At 43.8% G+C, this 26,485-nt stretch overlaps 1 protein-coding gene across 1 annotated transcript; it reads left to right on the top strand.

The window, feature by feature from the left end:
- Nucleotides 1–6,487: 6,487 nt before the first annotated feature.
- LOC118775090 (pinopsin-like) lies at nt 6,488–24,612 on the top strand. Its single transcript, XM_036524805.1, has 4 exons — nt 6,488–7,007; nt 14,621–14,949; nt 21,662–21,895; nt 24,183–24,612. Exons 1-4 carry the CDS (start codon nt 6,629–6,631, stop codon nt 24,438–24,440), a joined length of 1,200 nt encoding a protein of 399 aa, XP_036380698.1. The 5' UTR covers nt 6,488–6,628; the 3' UTR covers nt 24,441–24,612.
- Nucleotides 24,613–26,485: the final 1,873 nt, after the last annotated feature.

The following is a 26,485-nucleotide window of genomic DNA, read 5'->3' on the forward strand; positions in this document are numbered from 1 at the left end:
CTCTTTCTCACTGCTGGGACGAGTATGCCACCTTGTGACAAAAAGACCACTCTTAGGAGAAGCTGTTGACAAGAAGAAAATGTCAGGAAACACAAAACACTGAAGAGACCTGATGCTTTTATATATCCTCATACATGAGTGTACAGAAATTACATGGAATATAGTATCCTTATTAATAACCCCATAATAGTGCATTAATGATGGTTTAAATACATTTTATATACAAATGAAAGGGTTGCATAACTAGTTGACTGTATTCAGACCAGTGGGGTCCACTTTTGGCATTGGATTAAATCAGTACTAAATCAACACTTTTTCCAATATGAATACTTTTTCCTTTCTTGATTTCTCACCCACGGAGTTTAATTCTTTAGCAGTAGTAGGCCAGCTACAGTTAAGAACCTTAAACAAGACTACTTCATGGGTGGAAAAAAACTAGAATGTGCTCATTTTGAAAAGGACTTGGGAGTAATGGTTGACCCAAGCTTAACAGGATCTAGGCAGTGTGCTGTAGCAGTAAAAAAGGCCAACAGGATGCTGGGATATATAGCCAAAACTATTGAGTATAAATCTAAAGAGGTTATATTAAAATTATACAATGCCTTAGTCAGACCGCACCTGGAATACTGTGTGCAGTTCTGGGCACCGCACTATAAAAAAGATACTGAAGCTTTAGAAAAGGTTCAAAGAAGGTCAACTAAATTAGTTCCTGGCATGAAATATAAATGCTATGAGGAAAGACTCAAGTCACTTAACCTATTTAGATTAAGCGAGAGGAGGCTTAGGGGTGATTTAATTGAGGTATTTAAATTTATAAAAGGAATCAATAAGGTTAACTATAATAGATTCTTTAGGGTGAGTTCAGTCTGTAAAACAAGAGGACATAAATGGAAACTAGTTAAGAGTAAGTTCCGCACTGATGTAAGGAAATATTATTTTACACAAAGAGTTATCAATACATGGAATAGGTTGCCAGGTCATGTAGTTGAGGCAGAGACCCTTGCTGTGTTCAAGTCCAGACTTGATGCAGTTTTGGATACTCTTTAATTAAGAAATGGCGAGCTTAGTTGGGCCGAATGGCCTGTTCTCGTCATCATATGTTCTTATGTTCTTATGTTCTTATGTTCCTGCAAACACTGTTAGTGAAAGCTGAGTCTTCATATCCTCTGTCCATGTTCAGATAGGCATTTGGCTAATGCAGAGCAATTGGTGGGGATTGCTCTGGCATAATTAGGAATAATTTTTCTAAAATTGTTTGCAAAGCTGATCATATCTGCTTTTTAGTTAACAACATTTTGATCTTTGTTGCGCAAGCTAATGAATGTTGGCGCAGCTGTCAGTCAGAGGCGGACTCCGAGAACTTTGAGTCTCCCTCCTCCTTCTCGCCCTCCTCCAGCAGCTAGACTGGGGCAGCAGGTGTAGGCCGGTAGTGGTTCTCATTGTCGAACCGGAGTTAGGAGGTGAGGGTAGCAAGGTCAGTGCTGCTTCCGGTAAGGGTCCTGTCTGTGCGGGATGGTGAGACTGATGAGAGCGGGCCTGCGGAAGCCAGCCGGATGGCGGTGACGTATGTGCTGCGGAGAACGATTGAGTCGTGCTGCGTCTGCCTACGCTGCGCGTCGGGATGAGGGAAGCTCACGTGCGGCTGCTTCATCATGGCACGGGAGACGTCAAACGCAGCACCTGCGGATTCCTCTCCCACGCTGACTTCACACCCGCCCCACCCCGTCTCCCCCCTCCCTCGCTAACTTCCGACTCTACTGTCCTTGAATGCTTTCAAACAGAGGGCTCTGTCCTGTGTGTGCGTGTGTGTGTATGTGTGTATGTGTGTGTGGAAGTTTGCATATGTGTGTAGTATGCAGAGTGTGTGAATGAGCATGCATGTTTGTGAGTGTGTGCTTGTGTGTAATCATGTGTAATCTTGTGTGTGTTTGGGCAAGTTTACTAGTGTGTGAGTATGTGTGTGTGTGTGTGTGTGTGTGTGTGTGTGTGTGTGTGTGTGTGCATGTTTGTGCGTGTGTGCATGTTGAGGGAGGGGTTGTGGGATCGACTTACTCCAGGCATTTCAATCGTGCCTCCCTCTCCCGCCCACCCCCGCGACTTTATGAATGGAAATCAATTAGAATTGAACAATTAGAAGTGACACCACTCTGTGTAGGCACTGTGATCCTGGAGTGATATAATGCTTTCATTAGACGTTTGCCCCCGGCGAGGCGACGGAGGAAGGAACGTGAGTCCGCTTCCCACGCGTGGCCCTCCAAGTCAACAATGCGGCGTGTCAGCGCCCCGCAGCTGCGGTGCTCGCATTACCTTGGCGGGTGAGTTGCACGCAATCTGTTTATGCTCACGGGAAGGATGAATGGCGGTCTGTATGAAAAGCACTGGGACCCCATTCAGCTGAACTTCCGTGTGTGTAGCTTCTGCATATTCTTGTACCAAGTCACATGTATTACCGAAGGGTCACAGCTTCGGATTTCTCTCACCATTTGAAAAAAAAAAAGGTGATGTCAAGAGTGCAAGGCTGGCTTACTGCATGTGTGTTAATGATGGCAAAGCATGTCTTTTTTAGCAAGCATAAATTACAACAGGATGTGTATCTTCCAATTCAAGCTTGCTTGGAAAGGAAACTCATCACTGACAGTACGGAAACTTTGTTTTTCCAGGTTATTCAGAGCTCCTTTAATCTCGCTGCTATGTTTTCCTGACACTTTAGAATATGTCAACCACTGTGGCGCTTGAACACCGTGGGCAGAAAATGGGTGGTTTGGTATTGGTGCAGAAATGAACGGGCACAAACTCTTGTATGTGATGCCAGGCTGGAAACAGGAGAAGTGACTTCAGAAAGTGTTACCTCCCAGCCTTCCGCAGCTGTAGTTCAACAGTTCACGGTCCACTCTGACCCTGATGACTTTGGGGGGGGGTCTCTTCCCTGTCCCCTTGGCCTGGCCGATTTTCACGTGAGGGCACAGATGGAGGAGCAGCCATGTCGACAGGCGTGTTTGTGGATTATTGATGCCTCTCCACTAATTTTAGCACCCTCCATCTGCTGCCGCCAGAGTCCCGCTCCAAATAAAAGCCAAAGGTGCCAGAACCAGACAAGACCCCCTCCCTGGCCAATCAAAGCCGCGCCTCCCTCGCTGCGTGCCCTGCGGCCCCCCTCCTTTCCCCGCTTCCCCTCCCTCGGAGGGTCGCGGTAATTAAGTCTGGGTCCTGCGGAGAGGATCTGGGAGAGGATTAAGAGCGGCTGAGCGTGGGTGGCGGCCCCCACGCGGCGTCCGAGCGCCGGGCCGACCTCACGCTGCACTCTCGCTCCGCAGGCAGCGGCCTGCCGCTCTGTGTGCTGCCGGCCCGCTCTCCTTGGCACGGCGTCCCGGGTCCGCGCGGCTGCCAGGGACCCCCGTCTGGAGTCGGGTGACCCAGGTGCGGGGGCGCACGGGATTTGGAGAGCACGCTTTGACGTGGCGTGATGGCACTGCAGGGGGAGGGCATCGGTGACCGAGCTCTTCCGGAGCTGACGAGGGCGTGCTGCGTCACGCCACAGTGACACATGGTCATTGACTGCAGTGAACTCTCTCTCTGAATGGAGATTCCAAACACGTGCCTGTCACGCACTGACGTATGTGTGTGTGTGTGTTGCAAGCAGGGGGAGGTCTTTTACACACATGCAAAACCTTCTTGAACTCATGATCCAACTCTCTCTTGAATGCACATACAGTACTGTATGTTGCGCCGTACAGGAAAATACAATAGAAATGTCTATCTAATGTTGATGCATTTTTCCTCCTGCTGGAGGGAGGGCGGCGGGTCTCAGCGGTCCCTCCTTTGGCATGTCAGTGTCCCGAATGATTTTACACCATCTGCTACAATTTCCGAAGACCCATCCCATTAACCTTCAGGGCCTGTGCCTCTCTTCACTCATGCTGTATCACTGCTTCCACTGTCATGCGGATCATGGAAAACTCTGGGGAAACCAGATCCCCCAACAAAATCAATGCATACCTTCTCCCCACACACTGAAGCACAGTGTGAAGCAGACACAGAAAACTTACATGCACAGCGGTCTGACAGCCTGTTGTTGTGAGTATGTTATCTGCACACAAACTTGCAACTTCCTCTGCTATGATAATGAGTAACGTCAGTTTTTAAACACTGCAATATGAATTTTAACACATGGCACAGATAATGATAACGTCTGTCTGTTCTGGGATCAATCAAAAAAGTTGCTGATGGTCAGGCCTGTAAGTAATGTTTGTTTATAATGACCCTCTTGGATGGTATGCAGGTGCTAACAGAGTTAACACCTGCCCTGATATTGCAAATCTGTCTGTCAGGAACTTGTAACACAGCCCTTTCCTGTGTCTCCACATGTGCCTTAATCTGTCTCTTCCTCTATTTCACACCTCAGTTGGGCTGCTGTGTCTCTGACATCTGCTAAAGTCAGATTGTGTCCCTCCCCACGCTCCCACCTCTGTTTCTGCCTGCATACTGCCATGGTTCATTTCCAGTGGTACACGTACTCTTGTTCCAGTAGGAACAAAGTCATGGGGTTGGAGGGGAAGGTTCTGTTTATGTGTGTTCTCTGATGTTGAGAACAAAAAGAACTTTTTAGCATTCCAAGAAAACATAACATAATGTTTTGACCACAATACCACAAAAGGACAAAGAACAGAGAAGAAAGAACAGATTTTCTAACTGCTCAGCATTTTTATTTCTATGGCTCAGCTGGAATTCTCTGGCTGCACAATGTGAGGAATCAGGAGTGGACTGCCCGCCACACTGCCAGCTCACTTCATTATGAAATTAATACATGTTAGCAATGGTAAAACTCTGGCTGTGTCTTTCTTAACACAAAGGTATGTTTCAAATGGGAAAACTAAAACTGAGTCTGGTACAATAATGGCCTAAAACAAAGGCAATGGGAGTGAGCAGGAGAAGCCACGTGTATGTATGTTTACAGGACAGCCCCTCCTTTTTCCCGCTGTCACTGATGATCAATAATGAGGAATTTAACCTGGCAACCAAAGGGAAGAAGACATTGCATGCATCAAAGTCTTGCCGTTTTGGAGATTATGACATGGTTGATGGAGGTGAGACAGCAGAGTGATGGGCTCCAGTGGAGCCTCATCTGGTTTCAGGGGCTGTGGTGATGCTGAGACCTTCTGTGGCCATCAGGAGCCCAGATATGGCCTGAGCTCTGATGCCTCCAACTTTTCCTTAATTCCTTACATTGTTCAGGAGGGCAGTCATTATACTATACGCTGCATGATAGCACAGAACAATGTGCACCTGGTCCGCAGGGTCATGTGACCTGTGATTGTAAGCAGATTGCTTATTTGAGGTAGTTACCCAGTGGGCCTCGGCCTCTTGTGTCTGCCCTCTGTGACACAAAGAAAAGAGGGACAGAGACTATTGCAACTGGCTTTTCTTCCCCTGAGTAGCTGAGGGGATTAAAAAGTAAAGTGTGAGAGGAGAGTGAAGCTGGCCAAGTGCACAGAGAAGGTCTGCTCAAGGTATACACTGGGGTGATCAAAAGCTCTGAAACACTGTGTGAAACAAAACCCCCCGAGAGCACACCATGCCTCTTGGAATGAATAAGAATGAAATAGATGGGACGTTTAAAGTATCTCTTTATGGCCTTCTGAAAAGCAATGTGGATGCATTCAGATGCATTGTATCCCAAGGGAACTGACTTATTATCTCAGGTGCCACATGAAGCGTTACATTATGGACATGTGTATGTGTATAATGGAAGAGTGTTTTGGAAAAGGCACAACATCCAGACTTTCTCAAACAATCCCGTGATTGGCTGCCGAGGACTTACACCCTGACACGCAAAAGGCATCAGGCGTCAGAACTGACATCGTCTTTTCATTCAACATGCAGCGTTAAACAGTAAGATTGCATGTTCACATTTGACAACAGCAATAAATGTATTTCAACCAAGCAGACTCCTGTAACGTTTGTCTTGCGTGTTCATGCAATGTTCATGCATTTCAAATTTCCATAGATAAGATTACCTGTATACTCTACACTACAGCTGTTTCACACATTAAACAGATGCTACTTTTGGCATTAACACGACACTGACGCGTAGTTAGCATTCTAAGTTCCATTTGTGGTGTTTAAACCAAAGAATTAAAACATTAGACACAAACTAAATCTAGTAATATGTGTATGGGAGGAAGGCAGTATGAATAACAATTTGAACGCAATGTATACTGGCATGAATAAAAATAATGCCTGAAACCTCACCTCCTCGGAAAATGCAAACGCAATCGCGGCTGCCTTGCAGCGAGCCCACCCCTTATTAAAATGTAATTAGAGTGTAGACAGACTCCGAAATGACTTAGAAAGAAAGAGAGAGAGCGAGAGAGGGGGTGGCAGAGAGAAAGAGAGAGAGCGAAAGAGAAAGAACGGTGAGAGGTGACAAATTATTGAGTGGCATTTCCCCACTCATACACGATATGATCAGAACGGAGTGAATGAGCGAGTAAGCAACACGCGACTTGCGCAGCGTGGTTGCCTGACTTCGCTACTCTGGCTGAGCCCGAGGAACTACACTGTGAGAGGGCATCTCCTGCCCAGGTCCCGTTTGTCGCTTTGCACTCTCCGGTAGTGAACCCTGGCCGGCATGGTTGTGCAGCACTGGGACCTGAATTTCAGCACCAGTGACAGCTCCATCCTAAACAAAAGCGCTAATGTCAGCTTGCGAGACTCCTCGGCGCCTCAGGACCCCTCCGGTCTGAGCAGGACTGGCCACACGGTGGTGGCGGTCTTCCTCGGATTCATCCTAATTCTAGGATTCCTGAGCAACTTCCTTGTCCTGCTGATCTTTGCAAGGTTCCAGGCGCTGCGAACTCCCATCAATCTCATCCTGTTGAACATCAGCGTGAGCGACATGCTAGTTTGCATATTTGGGACTCCGTTCAGCTTCGCCGCGAGTCTCTACGGTAGATGGCTCATAGGGCATCACGGCTGTAAGTGGTACGGCTTCGCCAACGCACTTTTCGGTAAGATTATCTCTTTTACTTTTTCTTTGTGAATGCCGTTATTACAATGTATACTACTGCTGTAATTGAAACAGACTACTGTGGTCAACATGACTTCGTTCGGACATTACAAAGGTGTGGTTTGTTCGCTTCTTACGAAGATTTTCTTTCCAATAAATCTTAATAATAAAGGTACCGTTCCAGACTAAGGTAAAAACTTGCAAACCAATTAGGATTTCGGCACATTGCGCGCTCTCCAAATCAACAGGTACTCACATACACTGGCGTTTAGGTACAGGCATCAGGGTCCTTTCTGTAACAATATACATACATATATAGGGGGATTGTGGGCATACTTTACGCATGGAAATAAAAAAAATGCAACTTAGTTCAAACATCACTTTTCTCACAAGCAAACATACAACATTTGACTGTGTTCCGGTGGTGTCGCAACTTAAATGTCTTAGCCTAATTGGCTACATTAACAGCGCAAAAACAAGTCATAAATTGTTGGCACATGGATTGACAACGATTCGTAATTTCCTGCTCAGTGACAGACTCGTGTCGCACTGGCAAAATCTTAACCGGCCATTCAGCATGCCTTATATCCGATCTAATCACTTTTTAAAAGTTAGACCAGAAAAACCCGCAAGTCTTTAGCCTTTAAATAGGTACTTCGTTCAAATTCTGATGTCACAGACGCGCTTTTTTACGGGGAAGCTGTATTGTACTCCTGATCGACTGAAGTGAGTCATAGGCACGTAAAGGTTAGAGGACGGCACTATCTTTAGCTGAAAATGAATTGTATTTCACTCGCAGTTTTTTTTTTTTTTGCCAGTTTGCTGATCATTTAAAATGTCTGTCGTTTCAGTTTGTTTAGTTCTGTTTTCTAGAGCAGCGTTTCCCAACCCTGCTCCTGAAGGCACACTGTCCTGCATATCTTCTATCTATCCCTGCTCTACCTACCTGACTGAACTCATCAGTGGCACTTTTGATTAGCTGAACACACCTGATTTAGTCAAGCAGGAAGGATACATAGAAGATATGCAGGACAGTGTGCCTCCAGGAGCAGGGTTGGGAAACACGGTTCTAGAGAATGCTGTATGGTAGTATAGTTGGCTTCTGTCAGATTGCACAAGTTAACTTGTGGTAGGGCTTGAATAGTGTTAAGCTCACAGTCACTGGTCTGGGAGTGTTGTTAGGGTCTTGACACTGTTGCTCATATAAATTGAATGAATACAGTTATGTTCTATTATGATGGAAGTCACTCTGGATAAGTGCATCTACTAAATGCATGTAGTGCAATGTTTAGTTGCAAATACACCCAGAGCTGACTGTATTAGCCAACATTCTAGAATTAAACTTTCGTCATCTCATATCCAGCACTGCCATGCAGTCAGACTCATAATATCTCAGGAGACTTCAACAGATGTCAATAGATGCTATGGAAAGGGTACATCCAGGCACAACACCATCAGCCACTGAATATGTTGCCTGAAAAGGTAAAACTGTCCAGGGGACACTCCGAGGATGTCACAGTCTTCACAACACAGGAGATGAGCCCCAGCTTCCAAATAATGCTGATGTCCTGTGCCTCGATTTTGAGAAAGAGAAGGCCCCCTAGGGGTCAAATGTAGCATGTGCATTTTCAGCACACGCTCTTCTTCTGTTTCAGTTAAACTTACCTAACAGCTTCTCTCCCTTTCAATTATCACCTGGAGGGGAGGGCAGGTGACCTGATCTGTTTATCCACATTTCCCTTCCAGAGGTGTCTGCATGCTGAATGCACAGAGGGGGCCTGATTGAGGAGGTTGGCAGAGCTGGAGCAGCCTATTTAAGACCTGAAAAACATTATAGACAAATCTATTTTTTTCTAGAAGGAAAGGACTAACCAGTGGCTACGCTATGTAGGAATGATTGACAGCAGTTTGCTTGAGACAGGTGATCTGATTCCAGAACAATGTGTCATAAACAAAAAAAAAATGAAATCACAGAGGTGAATGATAATTTTGCAAGTGTCTTCGTTTGTGTGCACACATATCGAGACACTCTTTTTTTATCCTGACATGTGCCACTCGTGGTGTTATATTTTACACCAGGTGTTTTACGACAGTAGACAGTTTTATTGCAGCCGCTCAAACAGAGCTCCTGCATGCCGGCTGATGGAGGGGTTCTGTGGTCAAACTCCGTAATAAGAGACATAAATAAAACATGCCCCACTGCCATGTATGAAACAGTAGCATTATGCATAATGCATTCATTTTATACAATGGTATATACTGAATGCATTATGTGCATTGCTCTGAGTTTTGATGCTCCACATATGAACCATGTATATTTATCCCAGTACCAGCTCACAACCCCATCTGCTACACTGAATAAACCACTCATTAATTACTGTACTGAGGAAGCAATTGTAACTCCAAATGGAGCATAGGGAGGTACTCTGCTTTACTGCTCTAATATTTATGATATATATTATATAATAATATATTATTATTTATTATTTATGTAATATATAAATTCAGTTAAATTACTTTTTTGAGAGACAAGTCTTATTTCCCGAGAATCGAGACATTGCAGAAATTCAGAACAATGTTCCTGCAGTCATCACCGACAGAATTTTCCGTAGTATGCTAAAGCACCTGTTCCTGGAGGAGTGAAAACATTAAGTGGGTCTCTTTCTTACAATGGCCAGTGTTGATTATTGTTAAATCAGTCTCTTGTTTAGGATGAAAAAAAGTTCAGATTTTGCACCTGCCATGTTATCTTAATTATTTGAAAATGACAAAAAGTATTGATTAGTGCAATTACTGAATTCTATCTGGAATTCCATCAGATGAGAAAGTTCAATATAATTGAGAAGGGGTTCAGTCTTAATTCAGTCACAAAAGAAAATCGGTTTCATTTATTTTTGTCATTACTTATAGAACCTCAAAATGCATCTATCATTTACTTTTCTTAAGTGATTAGTTTAATTTTCAGTGATCATAGTTTTCCCAAATGGTAATTTAGGGTAATATGTAAAACAACATGAGCTGCAGCTAGAGAAGAGTCTGAGACCATTGTCCCAAACCATATGTATCAAACATGAAAGAGGAAAATGAATGCTGGAACTACCTGCTAGAAGACAGCCTTTAAAAACTCTCATTACCCACTTTGTCAAATGAATGGATATTTAGCAAATTAATGCAAATAAATATACAGTAAATATTTTTAGACATTTTTTTATTTATTAAGAAATCAAGAAGTCCTAATTTCCTATGGCATAGGGCATATGTTATCCACTGGTCATTCCTCAATTACATACAGAACTATGCAGAAAAATACATTTTGGATGGATAGATGTCTACCATTGTATTCTGTGACAGAGAATGATTTTTGGTTCCTTTAATAAACACTGATGGACTGGGCACCCGTTTTGACAACTGATGGGGGATGGTCTGCAATATATTGTACTGCTTGTGAGAATACTGTAAGTGGAGCTGAAAACCTGTTCTGTGGTACTGGGAGATTGGTTTGGAAAAGAGCTATCTATAATTGCAAGCTCTGAGCTTCAACTGAGGACTTCCAAAGCTAGTGCTACATTCAGAATTATGGATTATAATGGTTATTTCATTTCACAGTGTTTGCAGAACCAGATTGTATGTTTCACACATACAGTAAGCTAGAGTGTACTACATATAGGTTGTTGCAGCTAGTCATTAATTGGCACTATTTATAGAGCTCAGGATACAGTGACAGACTACTATTGCTTGTCCATTGCTTGTATAACATATTCATATTCATGAGACAAGTCAAATAACAAATGCAACTATTTCAAATGATGCTCAAGCACAATAATGCACCTATTAGTATGCTTGCTACATTCACACCTATATCAGCACCCACCCAGGCACTAACCCATACAACAATACAATTTACTAAAACATTTCTGTAATATAGTGCATTTTACAACCAAGGTTGTCACAAAGCATTGCACAGAGTTTCCAGTGTGGGAAAAAAAATCCACTGGCCCTAAAAAAAATATTTCGACACAAAAATAAATGTTACACAAATACACAATGAGCTGTATGTAAGTCATCGGAAATGAATATACAGTCTGGTTTGGGAGATGGCTGGCAGTGGGCTACAGGGGGCTCTCTCATTCATGGATGGGGTGGTTTTCAGGATAGCCCCATGGCTTGAGAATGCTGAACGTCTCTGTTCTGTAGCAGTCGTCTTGCTTGTGGGTGTTTTCTCAGCTCCGCATTGTATTGGAATAGCATCATGCTGGCAGCTGGACATCAGTTTAGTAGGTTCAGGCTTCAGGTCTTGGGACAGACGGACATCTTAAAGCAGACAACTTTCCCCTGGGGCAATGCTCCGGGAGATGATTGGATGGAAGTAGAAAAAATGTCTTTTTCAAAACCATAAAAACTCCTTGACACTCTCCCACACGGGATAACTGGAAACCCACCTGTGGAGCGTATTTCATGCAACACCTTTGTATGCATTAAGAGGGGAGAACCGATATTATTGCGAAATTCATGATAATGGATAAATGCCATCTACTTTGCGAAATACTCTTTTCAAAACAATTTAGAAAAAACAAAAACTTTTTACCAACTCTTATTACAAGCTGTGTCATCAGGAGATCAACATTGCAAAAAAAATTCTTACCTTAAAGTCAGCTACATGGCCAAACTTTAAAGGACTAAATATGCTCTCAGGCACACCAGAAAAACTTTCCTAATAATAATTTCTGAATGAAGTAATTTTACATCTTTTTACACACTTTACACAGACTCCTCTAAATCTCACTCATGTTGTCTTTCAGCTGGTACACCACCTTATTTTTCAGGAGAGATTTTTCTGCAAAGCAGTGCAAAAAGCACACAGCATACTCTTGCACAGTCAACATGCAGCACGCAGAGCTTTGATTGGCTCGGGCACACTGACGGTCGTCCATTACCACCAGTGAGGTGGGCTGCCATCCCCAGCAGGTGTCTGTGCTGTCTTCTCAAATTACACGCACATTCTATTGGTGAAGGAGGACCTACATCATTACCCATGGTTCCATGGATCTGTGGTGGGAATTAGTCACATCCTTAGTTACATGATTCAAAAGAAACCTGCCATGAGAAGTGAGAAGAGAGGTAGTGCTTATTTGGAGTCAGGGAGGAAGGAGACGGAACAGCCAGGACCTTTCTTTGGTCCTGAAAACTGGAACCTCATCAGAAAGGACTAGTGGGTAGTGACAGTGTCTTCAGACTTTTAAGCAGATCAACAAAATGACAATACTCCTATACTCTCCAAAAGGCACCCAGTGGGATAGGTTGAAAGTGGGCGGTCTTCCATCTTCGATTAAACACTCTTCATGAGCACAGTCCTAAATATACCTCTGCAAACACTATTATTGACACTCCAAGACATCTGTCATTGTTTCATTTTTTGCCTAGATACAGAGAGAAAGGAGACAGTTTCAATAAACCCTTTTAAACTGACAAGTCCCCTAGAGGGATAGCTGCATTCTTCCATTTAATCATGTCAGTCTCAAGAATTTTTGAGCAATGGCATGTCCAGAAGAATGAAGGAAACATCAATAGTTCAGTGTTTTTGTGGTCAGTGACACTAGTGGCCAGTCTCTAAGGGAGACTGATAAATAAGAGTGGATACAAAGAAACTGTTATTAAGGTTCCTGACTCATGGGTTTTCCAATGAAAACTTTCAACCCACCCAGTGGCTTCTGGGAGATGCTTTAGGGCACACCCACTAAAAGGACAAAACCCCAGAAAACCTCAAAGGCATTATGGGAGTTTCACTGTTTGTTGCCGCACTGTGCCTTTGTGCACTGTCTGGTGCTGGTGAGTCCTTGGAGGGTGATGAAGGGTGGGTAGTGACTCTGGTCCCCAGATGTTTTACCACTTAGGGGCCTGAGGGGAGTACATGTAGATGTTTAATGCAGGGTAGCAAAGGGGAAGGAAGGACAGACAGACCACCAGCAGTAGAGGGGCACAGAGGATGGATGTTGCTCTAGGAAAAGATGAATTAGAGTGTGGAGAGGTACAGTACATTGTGTATCAGGGAGGTACAGTATAACAGAGTCCAGGTCATTGCCATAAAGCTATTAAGGACATATTGTACTGACTTTCTTGTCTGGTGAAAAGACATGCTGAACGTGGATGCTGTGGATGCCGCTTGATGCTGTAACCTTGTGGCCCATTTCATAAAAGGGAGAGCTGCTTTATTTGGAATTTTTCTGCTAATATACATAAACTATGTTTTTACTGTAAAAGAAACAATCAGCCTGAGATTCTTCACAGGGTTTTGGCAGTAACTTGGACTAAATGATACTTGATTTTAAAAGGGGGTTTGCAGGTCAGCGCTCTGAAACAAATCCAAACTGCCATTGCACACCAATGGAGAGATGGTAGAGACGAAGGGACAGATGGTAATTTGGAGGAGAGAGGGGACAACTTCAGCAGGAGAGTAGAGTTGTTAATGATGTGGACCTGTCTGGAAGAGTTTTTGTGGGTGAAACCACTTTTGCTCAATAGTTTCAGCTCTGGGGTTGTACCAGCACTGACTATGACACAAATAGATAGCTGACAAGGGAGGCTATCAGAAAACTTATAGTAATAAACAGAAATGCATGCCAATATATGTGAAATTATTTTTAAAGGTCTTGTGGAGGGTGGTGGCAAAAATGCATGTTATTCAGGAAGAGAAGCTATAGCAATCAATTCATTTCACCATTTTGTGTCATTCCCTATTTACTCATCACACATACAATTTTTCCTTAACACATAATTGGTAGCAAAATTAATAAATTATGAATTGCTTTATATGCAATTTAAAAGACTTTCAATCCACTCATGACCTGACAAAGATTTATATTAAGAACACGACTCTTCCAATCACTGATCACTGGGCGCAAAATGACCACAACATTTCTTTGAACAGACACTTTCACTCCTATTAGACCTGGGTGGAAGTTGGAGCCCTCCCAATTAAATTTGGCCAGAACCATTCAAATGTATTTGCGGATGTATGCTGATACAGGTAGGGAGAATATGTACATAGATTGATGCTTGGTTTATTTTTCCATTAGGTGAATAAAGAAGGAGTAAATCCTTCATGAAGACAGCAGCTTAATTATTTACAAATATAGTGTGGCTAATTAAAGCACCAGTCACAAGCCATGTTACACAATGACCCGGAATGGAAGAGCCAACACATTCTGCTGTAATCTGATGCCTCTGTATGAGTGTTGGGCTCTTGTGGTAATGAGCGCACCATCAAATAGTCTATCTGGCTATCTAGTCATAAAAACAGAAAGGTAGGAGCTGCAATTAACTGGGAGCTAAAGCTGGATGTGGAGAGTAGGCAAGGGAGATGCTCAGAATAACCTCCAGTTTGCAATATGATTTTTATGGGGTTTTTTTTCCCAAAATAGATTTCAAACAGAGAAGAGTGGACAACCCTGTAAAAACATTGTGTTATAGCTTGGACATTGATCTCCTCTGGGTGTTTCTAATATCATTCGTGTTATAAAATGCTAAAGGAGAACTTGGTTCAGGAAGCATTGTGAGTGTGAACAGAAGCATGGTGCCTTGTGCCGCTCCACGGCCCGTTTGCTGTGTGCACTGCAGGAATCGTGTCCCTGGTGTCCCTGTCCACGCTGTCGTATGAGCGCTACTCGACGGTGCTCTGCTCGGCCAAGGCTGACGCATCCGACTACAGGAAGGCGTGGCTGTTCATCGGGGGCTCGTGGCTCTACTCGCTGGTGTGGACCGTGCCGCCGCTCCTGGGCTGGAGCAGCTACGGGCCTGAGGGTCCAGGCACCACCTGCTCGGTGCAGTGGGAGCAGCGCTCGGCAAACAGCGTCTCCTACGTGGTCTGCCTCTTCGTCTTCTGCCTGCTGCTGCCCCTGCTGCTCATGGTCTTCTGCTACGGGAAGATCATCGTCGTCATTCGAGGGGTAAGTGCTCCCGCCCTTGCAGAAGCCCGCGGGGCTGCCCAACATGACACCCTGCACAGTGCGGCGCTCTGTGACTTTGTGCAATTCTGTGTTGTGGTTGTGTTCAGCAGTTCTGTCAACTTCACCCTCAAAATCCATGGTGGCCCAACATTTTTTCAAAAAGTTTCCTTGAATTTTCCACAGGAATCATGCCCTCTACCTAAGTAATATCTAAAACAATGAAAATGTTTAGGAAGAATATTTGAGGGTCTTTAAACAAATGAGGCTCTATTTAACACCTTGTTATTATTTGCTAATATGCATAGATACAGAATATTCAGGTTATTTTAACATAACAGCATGCAAAGATTGGCAGCCTGCAGCACTTGATTTTAACATGTATTTGCTAGACTGTCAGGTAATCAGGTTTGAAATGAGTTTCAATGTAAATAAGTGAGTTTGCTCAGTCCTAGTGGCAAGTTTTTCTGCTTTTTCAAATTTCTAGCTTCTATAAGACAAATAGAACTCGTCAGTTTCAGTGTTTAAAGAGCAAATTGTGCATACAGCACTAGCTCATGGATTTGGGTCTCATTGCAAAGGCTAGACTCCTCACCCCACCCTCTCTCGCAGTAGTCAACCAAGTGTGCCAAGAGCTGACATTTTCAAGAGACACTGTTGCTGGGGCAGCACGTTCATTGGCCAAGTCCTGTGAATGGCACGCACCGGTGGGGCTTTCATTGGAATCACAATGAGGACTCTGAGAAATGGATACACTCAAGCAAGCAAAAACAAAACTTGTGAAAAATCTAAAAGTGTACCTCCTCCAAAGCCGCAAACACTAGGCTTTTAGAAAAGAACATTACCCAGAAGTCTGCTGCTGCTTGTAGACATGTCGAGGTTGAATTTCACTGTGTAATTCAGGGTGGGTCCATAGAGCTCTCATCTGCATAAGAAACCTGATTTCTCCAGGGCTGCTTATGTACAGCCCTTCCCTCCCTCTCCAATGTTGGCCTCTTATGCAGCCATGTCACAACCAGCCCAGACAGACAGCACTAATCACTTAGGCAGGGGGCGTGCGTGTGAGTCTCCATGCATGGATTTCATTCCTGGTGTTTCAACAACAGCAGTCATCACTCCTCAATCAAGGCTGCTTGTACACAATGCGATGACACTGTCTACACACGCGCACACAGACACACACAGACACAGACACGCACACACACACACACACTTACATACATACACACATACACATGCGTACACTTACACAGATGCATGTATTTGTGCTCGTGTGTCCCTTGTGTGTGTGTATGTATGTGTCTGTGTATGTGTATGCATGTGTGTGTATGTATCTGTGTAACTGTGTGTGTGTATGTATGTGTCTGTGTAAGTATATGCATGTGTGTGTCTACACATGTGCACACAGAGACACACACACACACACACACACATACAGAGACACATACACAGACACATACTTACACTTACACAGACACATACATACACACACACAGACACACAGACACAGACACACACACACACACACACAGACACAGACACACACACACACACACACACACACACACACACAAGGGACACACAAGCACAAATACATCTCCATTGCCTCATTCCGTATCCAAAAAGTCTCATGAGTGACGCCATTCTCGTATCTTGCATTGACTCGGTTAAGACAATTAATCATGTCCAAATGGCTGTGGGACTCCAGTGGGTGAGCTGCCATCATTAATCACCTCACATTGAGCTTGCTTGCATTTCCCACAGTTCAGGGGGTGGAGGCCAGCAGTAATGTGCTGCTTTGGGCCTGCAGACCAGCCCGCAAACTGCCATGGGGGCAAACTCAAACACAGGGTCGATGGTGTCCTCCAAAGGACTGTAGATGACAGGCACTCCAGGGACTTTTCATCAACCATTTTCATCTATTGCTGTGCACAAAAGCAGAGAGAGGGGGGCTCTGGTTGTGGAGATTCAGAGCAGGTTTTGGAACTCACTGAACTTTTCCCCTGGGAAGAGATCTCCAGATTAGCGCTGTGCGGTAATGACGTCCATGCCATTCCCTCACTCGCACTGCTCCTCTCAGTTTCTCCACCCTTCCCCTCAACCCCCTCTGTGCCTCTCCCCATCTACAAAAATGTCAGTCAGTAGATCAAGGACTGCTACCCGGCGGTCAGGAAAGAAATGCCACATTATGAGACCAATTAAGTGTGTGTCCCTGGTTTTCATTTTCTATTTAAAGATGACAAAATAAGATGTTTTAAATGACACCGTGGGAGATGTGGAAAACGCGCCTTTCATCGATTTATCTCCAGAACAAAAAAAAAGTAAGCCATTCAGGGCGGCTGTTTGGGCATTGCTCAGGAGGTCAGTAACCCTCTTGCCATTGTGAGTCATCAGCGCCGCCAATGAATTACATAAGCCGTGAGCCGAGTGAAGGAATATGTCATTAGGGCTCAAATTGGTGGCAAGGCGGCTGCTGTCTCCCCATCGAACCTGTTTCGTGAATGAATCACTTGGCTATTTTTAGAAATCCAGAATCTGGGTTTCGTCTGTTTCTACTGGTGACAGCCTGTTGCGTAACCAGTTCATTTCCTCCAGGGTATGTCTGTCCACCCAAGGGATTATTGGCTGTATTAAGCCTGTGATGCTTTGTCAATTCTCAGCCTGGACTCTTGCTGGAATCAAGAAAGTGTTTTTGAAACCTATTCCTTCAGTTTAGGTCCAGGTTTAAATAAAGAGTTTGTAAGGAGAAGAAGCATATAAGGACATATCTGTCAATCAAAATCACAGCCTATATGATATGTAAGTGCTTTGTGAAACAATTACAATTGAAATGGCAGACTTACCATGGTAACATGATAGGTTTGCCAGTCAGAAGCAATTGCATTAGTTTTGTTAGTTTAAAGCCCACACCAACTTACTGCACAGCGTTTAAAGAATATACTAATTTAAAGGTGGGTGTTAAAAGCCTGAGCCACATACTGCTTCTATGGCAGTTTTGGAAATCTCCATGGTAAAGTACTCTACCTACAAGGTAACATTCCTTTAAGAGCAACGCATTGACATAATTGTACTTACAGTAAATCTGTGGTGTAGCTGGGAGCATAACAGATTCAATTACAATGGATGCATTTATTTCCTTTACAGTAGGGCGTAATAAAGGGTTCTTGAAATCACTGGACATCGACACACAACTTGCTAAACATCTGATTTGTGGGTTTCCAAGCATTAATAGTTTACAAAGAACTTCTCCTGATGTGAACTGAAAGAATCTTAAAGCAAACTTGGTATAAATTTATTCGGTCAGAAATTAGGGTCACCATGTATAGCCCCCCTGCTTGAACCCTGTGGTGCAGCACTTAGGATGAACTGCAGTGTCTGTATATAGATAGAATGGCATTACATCATAGTCTAGTCTTCATTTGTAGTTACAAGCGATCTGACTAGTTTTGTAGTAGAAAATCAAAATGTATTTTAAGATAATATACCATATGTAATTGGACTCATATAGGAAGGATTGAGGAGATCACCTTGAGTCTATGACACTCATCCCTAGAATGCCGGGTCTGATCTCCCTCTCATGACCTCAGTGGCTCCAATTACTTCAGGCTCCCACTTGATGGGTTAAATTCCAAATGACGTCAGTGTCTAGAGAGAGGTCCACTTGCATAGTCACAGTCAATAGCACATGAATCAGTACTGCATATGTCAGAGGTATTACTGGACTTGTGGAACCAGAGGAGAGCTGGTGAAATAATGATTTAAAAAGACACAGGCAATAGGCAAACTGGACAAAATGAAGCAAAAAATATGGTTTACTGTGATGTGTAACGTGTTTGACTATATTTGAAAAATTAGTTTTCCTCTTAAATGAGGTAAAGACCAGGTTCCATGCAGCAGCCACGCATGGGGAAGCTGCCTACGTATAGGAATGCTGGAGCTGACCATTGAATCGAGAATGAGAAGATGTGCCTTCTGTGATCACAGCGCTCGAGGTTTACCTGCTAAATGAGTCTTGTTTTACCAGTCAGCTGGACACCCCGCTGAACTTCATCCTCCTCTTCAGTGGGAGAAGGACCATATGTGCACAGGGCAGAGACAACACAAAATGTTAATGGGCTGAAATTCAGAAAGCAATAAGTGATTCTGGTAAAGTATGATCCATTTGTTAGTTCAGCCAAAGGGGCTTTAGGAGAGGAGATGCTGAGGAGACAGTTGAAGACAGTTCAGTATGTGTTTCCTGTGCAGGTTTAATTTTGAGAATAAGGAGGAAACCTCGACCGCTGCATGATGGCAGGAAGGAGAGGAGACATCAGGAAGCCTAACCGAGCGTGTAAAGAGCCTGGGTAGCTGTGAGTCGGGCGGCGCTGCCCCCGGTGGGCGACACTATGGGCGTCTTGTCACCTCTCCCCATTGGGCGCCCGACCTGCTGGTGAGGACACGGAGACAGATGTCTGGCAGCTTGCTGTCTGACAGCCCACCTGAAATAGCGTTAAATTAACAGCGCTGAGCTTGCGTCACGAGTCGCTCGCTCAGAGGGAGGCCCACAGTTAGCCACTCACACTTTTGCACAGACGTGGGAGAAACTCTGCACGTCTCTACAAGGGACACTGCAGCTTAAAGATACGAGCTATTTCCTCCTTTCAACAGAGTGCAAACTCACTGTGGCAAAGAGCTAATCCGTACATAATAATTCGGCCTGATTCTGCTGTGAGATGTTCCAGCATCACGGCTTACTGTATTCATTTCAGATAAAATATCGACCAAACATGGCTGCAGATGCCTCCGTCATTAGCGGTAATGATTGTGGCACACCATTTTCATTACTCAGTAACAAAAAACTCAGGATGGACCCAGGACAGTTCAATAATGCAAAAAGCAAATCAATGGTCCCTTTGTAGCTTTGACATATGAAACTGATGCAAGGTAAATGATCGATGTGGGCATTAATTATTCAGTCGTTTGGATTTTGGAAGTGGCAAGTCAGATGTTTGTCTGATTTTAGCATGGAATGTTGGTGCTCAGTGCTGTTCTGGCAGTGTCTGACCTTCTACTATTTCACTGGAGCCTGCCTCTGGCCCTCTCTTTAATTAAATGAAGCTGGGCTCCCCTATCCTTCTGCTTTCTATGCTTCTTTTTGTCACATTTTTTACTCTTAACCCAGCCAAAATTCACATCGTTACCATTTTGCTGGTCATATGTTTAAAGGCATTATATTCTGGTAGCTTTTTTTTCTTCAAAGACAGGACAAGAAATGAGCAGTAAAAACTAAGAGGGCATTAAATATTATTCAGGAATAGGAATGGGGAGTCTGAAGACAGCTGAAGGGGGGAATTTAAAGGAGTGGAGCTCGGGTTGCATTTTAAGGTCAGACTGTTGCAGGCAGTTGAAACCGTTCCAGAGATAAGAAAACCAAGCAGAAAACCAACCACTCAGAATGAAATATTGAATAGTGTATTGGTGTGTTGAAATAAATCACCTTTGTGTGCGTTTTTTTACATTGAGACAATAGATCAGCTTACTTTCTCAATGACATTATGCTCGCGATTTCACTTTGGGTGAATTATATGCGCAGGAAGAACTAGGGCTTGGAATGGAAAAATAAGCAACATATCACTAGGGCTTAAAAGGGTCTGATATGACCAGCAATAATCCAGGCTCTCATTTTCATTTGCAAACACTGTTGTTTTGAATGGTAAGTATGCCAAACATGTCACATATAACTTCAAAAGATAACTTAGGATAAGTCAATTGTGGAGAAATACAATGCATTACACACAGGGGTGCAATGAGGAATGGAGCCCACATCTGTCTAATTACAGTTGAATTTGTACAGCAAAAATAGCTGAGGAATGTGACTGGGATTTCTGTCTGTAAAAAGCGGAGGATTTCAGGGACAGGATTATTGTGAGAACTGGAATGAAGGAACAGTAGAAGAAATTAAACTTTGGTTATACTTCATATAAGGTACCATTAATTTAGCCTACCAAGAAGTAATATACTACTTATAGCAGCTAATACATTCTTCATTCATAATTCATTCAAAATTATTATTCATTTTTTGCAATGACTGATTTGCAGCACCTGTCTCACCCCTTACAAATGACTTATGAAAGCCCATCAAACATCGAGTCATTTGTAAGGCTTGAGCGGTGTCTTCTTGTCAACTGGGAATCCTGATTGGCTCTGCCAGTAAGGGCTCTCTGGACAAAGGCTGGGCCTTACAACCCAGGCATCACTTAGCTTTAGCGTGGCGTTTGCCATTAGCCAGCTATGCAGCAATGGGCTGGCATTGGCTTCGTCCTGCAGTGGTAGGGTGGGGTTACCTCATCCAAAGGTCCTCTGTGTCAGTGTCCATAGGGGGCCCATATGTTACCAGGGGTCCAAGGGCCCATATGTTACTAGCTGTAATCAGTGTAGTGCTGTAAGGTCCTAGCTCACTATCAGTGTGTGACAAATATCTATTAGCACTGCTCTGTGTGTGGATGTGAGAGACAGTGATGAGTGAACTGTGGCCGATCTGTAATGGCAGAAACGTAAGGTTAATAAGAGGGAAAATTTTTTAAAAAGTTCTCCAGTACATGTCAATAACGTTCCAATGAGGTATTCATTAATAGTTGTTTAAAGGGACCTTGATGTATGCTCTTACGAAGAACCCCCCTACCCCCCCCAACTCTCAGCTTCTCAGCTGTTATGCATGACATCCACCTCCTCGCAGGCAGCCAAGATCAACCAGACGTCCGCGCAGAGGCGGGAGAACCACATCCTGGTGATGGTGGTGTTCATGGTGTCCTGCTACCTGCTGTGCTGGATGCCATACGGGGTGATGGCGCTGGTGGCCACCTTTGGTAGGAAGGACCTGGTCAACCCCGTGGCCAGCATTGTGCCCTCCATCCTGGCCAAGAGCAGCACTGTGATCAACCCCATCATCTACGTGCTCTTCAACAATCAGGTAAGGGGGGGTGGGGTGGGGGGGCCAGAAACACGCACAGCACAAGCTCCTCACAGCTGGTGTGGTGCAGCACATGTGTTTCCATTTAGGGAAATTCATCATAGAGGACTGCAGGAAATAAAAGCACAGTTTGAATCACATTCTAAACAGAGCTTGAATAACATTTAATTTTGCATTTCAAACTATGCAAGATCAAGGACATAAATACACATTTTTTGTTTGGAGGTTATTTGGTGAATAAAACAGAAGTGGTCTGGTTTTGATGCAAATTCCATTTTTCAGGGGTTGTGCTCCCTTATTTTGCATAATGTTAGAATGATTTTGCAGCAAATCTTTCCCATCACTCTTGTAGTGTCTGGACAAGCATCTGCCTGTACACCGAACTCTGAGCCGAACGTCATTCCGGCTTGTCCCACAGATATCCAGTGGGGCTCAGATGTGGCGAGTAGGGCATTCACGGCATAACTGTCACATTCCCCAATTCATAAAGAGGACATTGTTGCGCAAGTAGCATGAGCGTATGCCGTCCTGTTGGAATGTTGTCACGTGTTGATGAGCCCACAGCAAGTGCGGGCAGAGAGGTCCAGATGCTTCATCAGCGCATCTTCATGCAGTCAAGTGCCCATTCGTCACACTGGGCGGGGTTCTATTATTGCACCATCGCACTTGGATCTTGCCTTCGATGGCCTGTTTCGCAGCTCCAGTTTGCATATCATTCTGCGCCTCTGTGCAACACTTGCTGCTGTCGGTCATGCTGGGCTACATGACATCTTGATTCCTTGCCAAAGCGGACCAGACTCCGCTGGTGGTGAGTCCACCTGAAGTGCTTCTGACAGCAGCTCATTCCACCCGTCAGTGTGAGTCCGTCTCATTCCATACTCAGCTTGGCTCTGCTGTGACTGGCCAACATGCTAATTGCATGATATATTGTCGGCCCCTCTCCATCAGACAAATTTTTTATTACAAATATATAATCCCTCAAGTTCTCTCTCTTTTGATATGAATACCCATAGGAAAACTAAATATACTGTAATATACGAAGAAATATGATGTTCAGCCCAAGAATATATTGCAAATATTTAAAATATATTCATGCAAAGTAGAAATATATTGCAATATACAAAAACAGCAATAATTTACAAATTGTAAATATATTGATTACGCTAAAACATATTGTGAATATATCTTTTGTATGGGTATACATAAAAAGAGAGGGAAAGTGACAAGAGATATTGGCACCACATTAAGTGAGAGCATATAGCTAACATAGCTACTGATTTAAGTGCTACTGTACGTGACCATTTGTGGGTCTAGAATTTCATTATTTCTGTACATTTCTGTAGTTCTCGCACTCCACACTGAACAGCAGCTGTTTGGCAGTCTGCATGCCCAGGGCCTTTCCTGCATTGACACTTATGCTCAGTTTGATTTTCATCATGCTGTGTCCTCATCCATATTCACACATGCAATGTTAGCGAGGCTGTTTCGTTTCCGCACCTTATTCAGTTCATCTGCTATAGAAAACAACGGCACATCCCATTCAGCTGTGATCTGCTCCTGTGAGCCTGATGCGCCCATGCATTGTGGTCGATGAGGCCTGTGGGTAACATATGCAAACACAAGTGCCTCGTTAGTTACAGAAGATACAGCTCAAGCCTGTGATGCACACAGTCCAGGAGCCGGTGTTGCAGCTCCAGCAGCTCAGGCTCCTCGTCGATCAATGACGCTGCCGATAGGATGGGTGGTGACAGGGCTGCCACTCAGTGCAGAGGACAAGTGGGGAAATTAACAGAAAGCAGGAGTCAGCGAACAATTGCGGGGTTGCTCTGCCTTCACAGTGTTCATGTCTGTTCCCGCTCCAATGTCAGCTGTTCACTGGATCTGTCTGCCACAATTTTGTGTGTTTTCAAGAGAGTATGGGTTCTCTTTTACCAAACATGAGAGTGTGGTGAAGTTCTCTGAACTGAGCTGAAAGAATAATGCAGAATACAGCACATGTATGCTCGGAGTGTCTTTTTTTGTTCTCTTGCCATTGAGTTTCACCTTACATCTCTCCTTATTCTACCCTCTAATTACCTTTACAGCCACAGTGGCCCCTTGCATACAGGTTATGTTTTGATAGTGAACGCAGTCAAGAACAAGGAACATTAACCTGTTTTAACCACTGATATAGTGAACTGCATTTTCATATTTCATGATTCGCATGGCTGTTGTTGTCTGTCAGAGAATACAGAGGGCCAAGATGATGTTATCTCTTTGATGTTGATGTCTCCGTTGTGACATGTAGTTTTACAGGTGCTTTGTGGCCCTCGTGAAATGCGGGGCAGAGCATCAGTCGGGCCACACCCTCAACACCCAGCCCAGCAGCAGGGTCGAGGACCACCTGGGCAATGGCCTGCCCCTCCCCCTCCTGGGGCCCATCACATCCCCTGAGCTCTCCGGGACGCCCTTCGGCACCCAGATCGGCGCCCTACAGCAAGAGAGTGGCACCCTGGTCCTGGTGGTGCACTACACCCCCCGACGAGCTGGGCAGCAAAGCCAGTGATAGGGGAGGTTTGGGGGGCATATTTGGGCGGACCCACCATGGAGGGGCCAATGGAGGTCCGGTCCCAGACTGACAGACAGACAGACAGAAAGACTGAGCAGGGCACCTGTGAACCACGGCCACCTGCTCTCTGCTGTGAAGCTTCGCGTCTCTTTTCTTTGCGGTTGTTTCTGACCCCACATGTGCTGCAAGTGCCAAGTGTTTCTACTCAATTGATATTTTTAATAGTAGTTTTGTTCTTGCATGCATATCCCAGTATATCAGAGTGGCAAGTGACTGGAAAGTAAAGAGTGGAATGGCTATTGTGTCCAATTAACGACTGTTTTCTGCCTCGCAGGGGAATCACACCTTTGAGAAAAGCATAATTGTTTTGTTGGCCTGGTTATTCTCACATAACTGTGGCAGCTGTGACCCCTCTGGGAGCTGCAGCAAGGGACTGCAGGATGTAAGCAACAGGGAGGCTCTGCATGAAACAAATATTCCCCTTTAATTAAGGACTAAATTGTGTTTTTTTGATTATTTATTTTCATAGGCTGGTTTTAATTAGGCATGAGTAGCAGTTGCATTAATTATGCCATAAGCTTGTATTCGTACAAAGCTGTATGTCATCGCAATTTGACTGTTGACTGACAGGAGGACAAACAGGAGGACAAACAGGAGTGTCTCTGTTGCAATGCCCAATGTGACCAGCAGGCGGGGCCCCCAGGCTTACCGTGAGCAGGAGAAGGCCAATAGGTCTTCACAAACTAGGCTCACATGTATGCATATTTATACACGTGCGGATACATATACATACACATAAACATGTACATGTACATACATATACATATACATACACACACACACACTATATACATATACACATTTCCTGTGGCTTTTAAATTTTTTCCCCCTAGATTCTACATTTAAGTGCTAATCCATCTCCTCTTCTTTGCTCTTAATTTCACATAACAAATTTACACCTAACTTTTTTTGTCTCTCACATTTGTCAGAACTTTCAGCAGCTGCCAACATCATAGCGCTGAACAAGTAGCAAAGAGGAAACATTCAAATAAATGTTTCATTAAACATCAGGGACATACCACAAAGCAGTTGAGACCTAACTTCCAGTATTGGTCTCTATGAATGCGTAACAATACAGTGTATGTAAAGTATAGCAAAGTACTGGCAGTTTACCATTTGTAGCGTTGCAGACAAAAACGCCAGACCTTTATTATACATAGTGACCAAGGTGAATGTAATATGTTTGTCAAATGTGTAAGAGTGTTTACAGCGCAGGTTATTTGTTCAATCATTGTGCAATCATTATCTCACCCCTTTTGACCAGCTATCATCAATGATTCTTGTCATTTCATTTTAAATGCTATTATTCTTTTGTAGACTGTAGATGCAAATAAATGTGATACATTCATTTGTGGCATTATTACTTACAAATGGCGTCTGATCATGGACACAAGGAGGAGAGGACCATCTGCCAAATGTCAAAACATGTAAATGTAATGTAGTGACATTACAAGGAAGGTATTATTGTTATTCTAGCTTCCTTTGGTGTACATAAATACATAAATATCTTGAACTTGGTCTTGTATTTAAATATTATGAGGAACAGACACCCATAGCTACTTTGCAAAGGAAACTTGATAAAGATACATTAGATGATTTGGATCTCACATCCTTGTCAGTGGGGGAAGTGAATTCACACCTGGCTTCTTGTGTTACATTACTTGTATTACATGGTATATTTCATTAGAAAGTTAATAATACATAATAAATACACAGATACAAGCAGGTGCACCAAGAAGTGAAATTGACTGTGTGGATTTTGAAAAGTGGCATCCACAGTACTGCTTCAACTTTTTGCATTTTTGGATAATGTAATAACAATAAGGGGGACTTTCCATAGGCTGTTACATCTTTATTATTGTGCTGCAAGTACAGTAACTGGGAATGGCTGAAAGTGCTGACACGAACAGTTCCTTATCTCTGATCTTGTACACCAGCTACCAAATGGCTACAAGATCTGTGCTTCTCTCTCATTCAAGTGT

Source organism: Megalops cyprinoides, chromosome 3 (genome assembly GCF_013368585.1).
Source record: "Megalops cyprinoides isolate fMegCyp1 chromosome 3, fMegCyp1.pri, whole genome shotgun sequence".
Taxonomy (NCBI): domain Eukaryota; kingdom Metazoa; phylum Chordata; class Actinopteri; order Elopiformes; family Megalopidae; genus Megalops; species Megalops cyprinoides.

Coding starts and splice junctions, on each gene's coding strand:
- LOC118775090 (XM_036524805.1), top strand. CDS start 6,629: ATGGTTGTGCAGCACTGGGACCTGAATTTCAGCACCAGTGACAGCTCC. Junction 14,950..21,661: donor TCATCGTCGTCATTCGAGGG/GTAAGTGCTCCC, acceptor ACCTCCTCGCAG/GCAGCCAAGATCAACCAGAC. Junction 21,896..24,182: donor ACGTGCTCTTCAACAATCAG/GTAAGGGGGGGT, acceptor TGTGACATGTAG/TTTTACAGGTGCTTTGTGGC.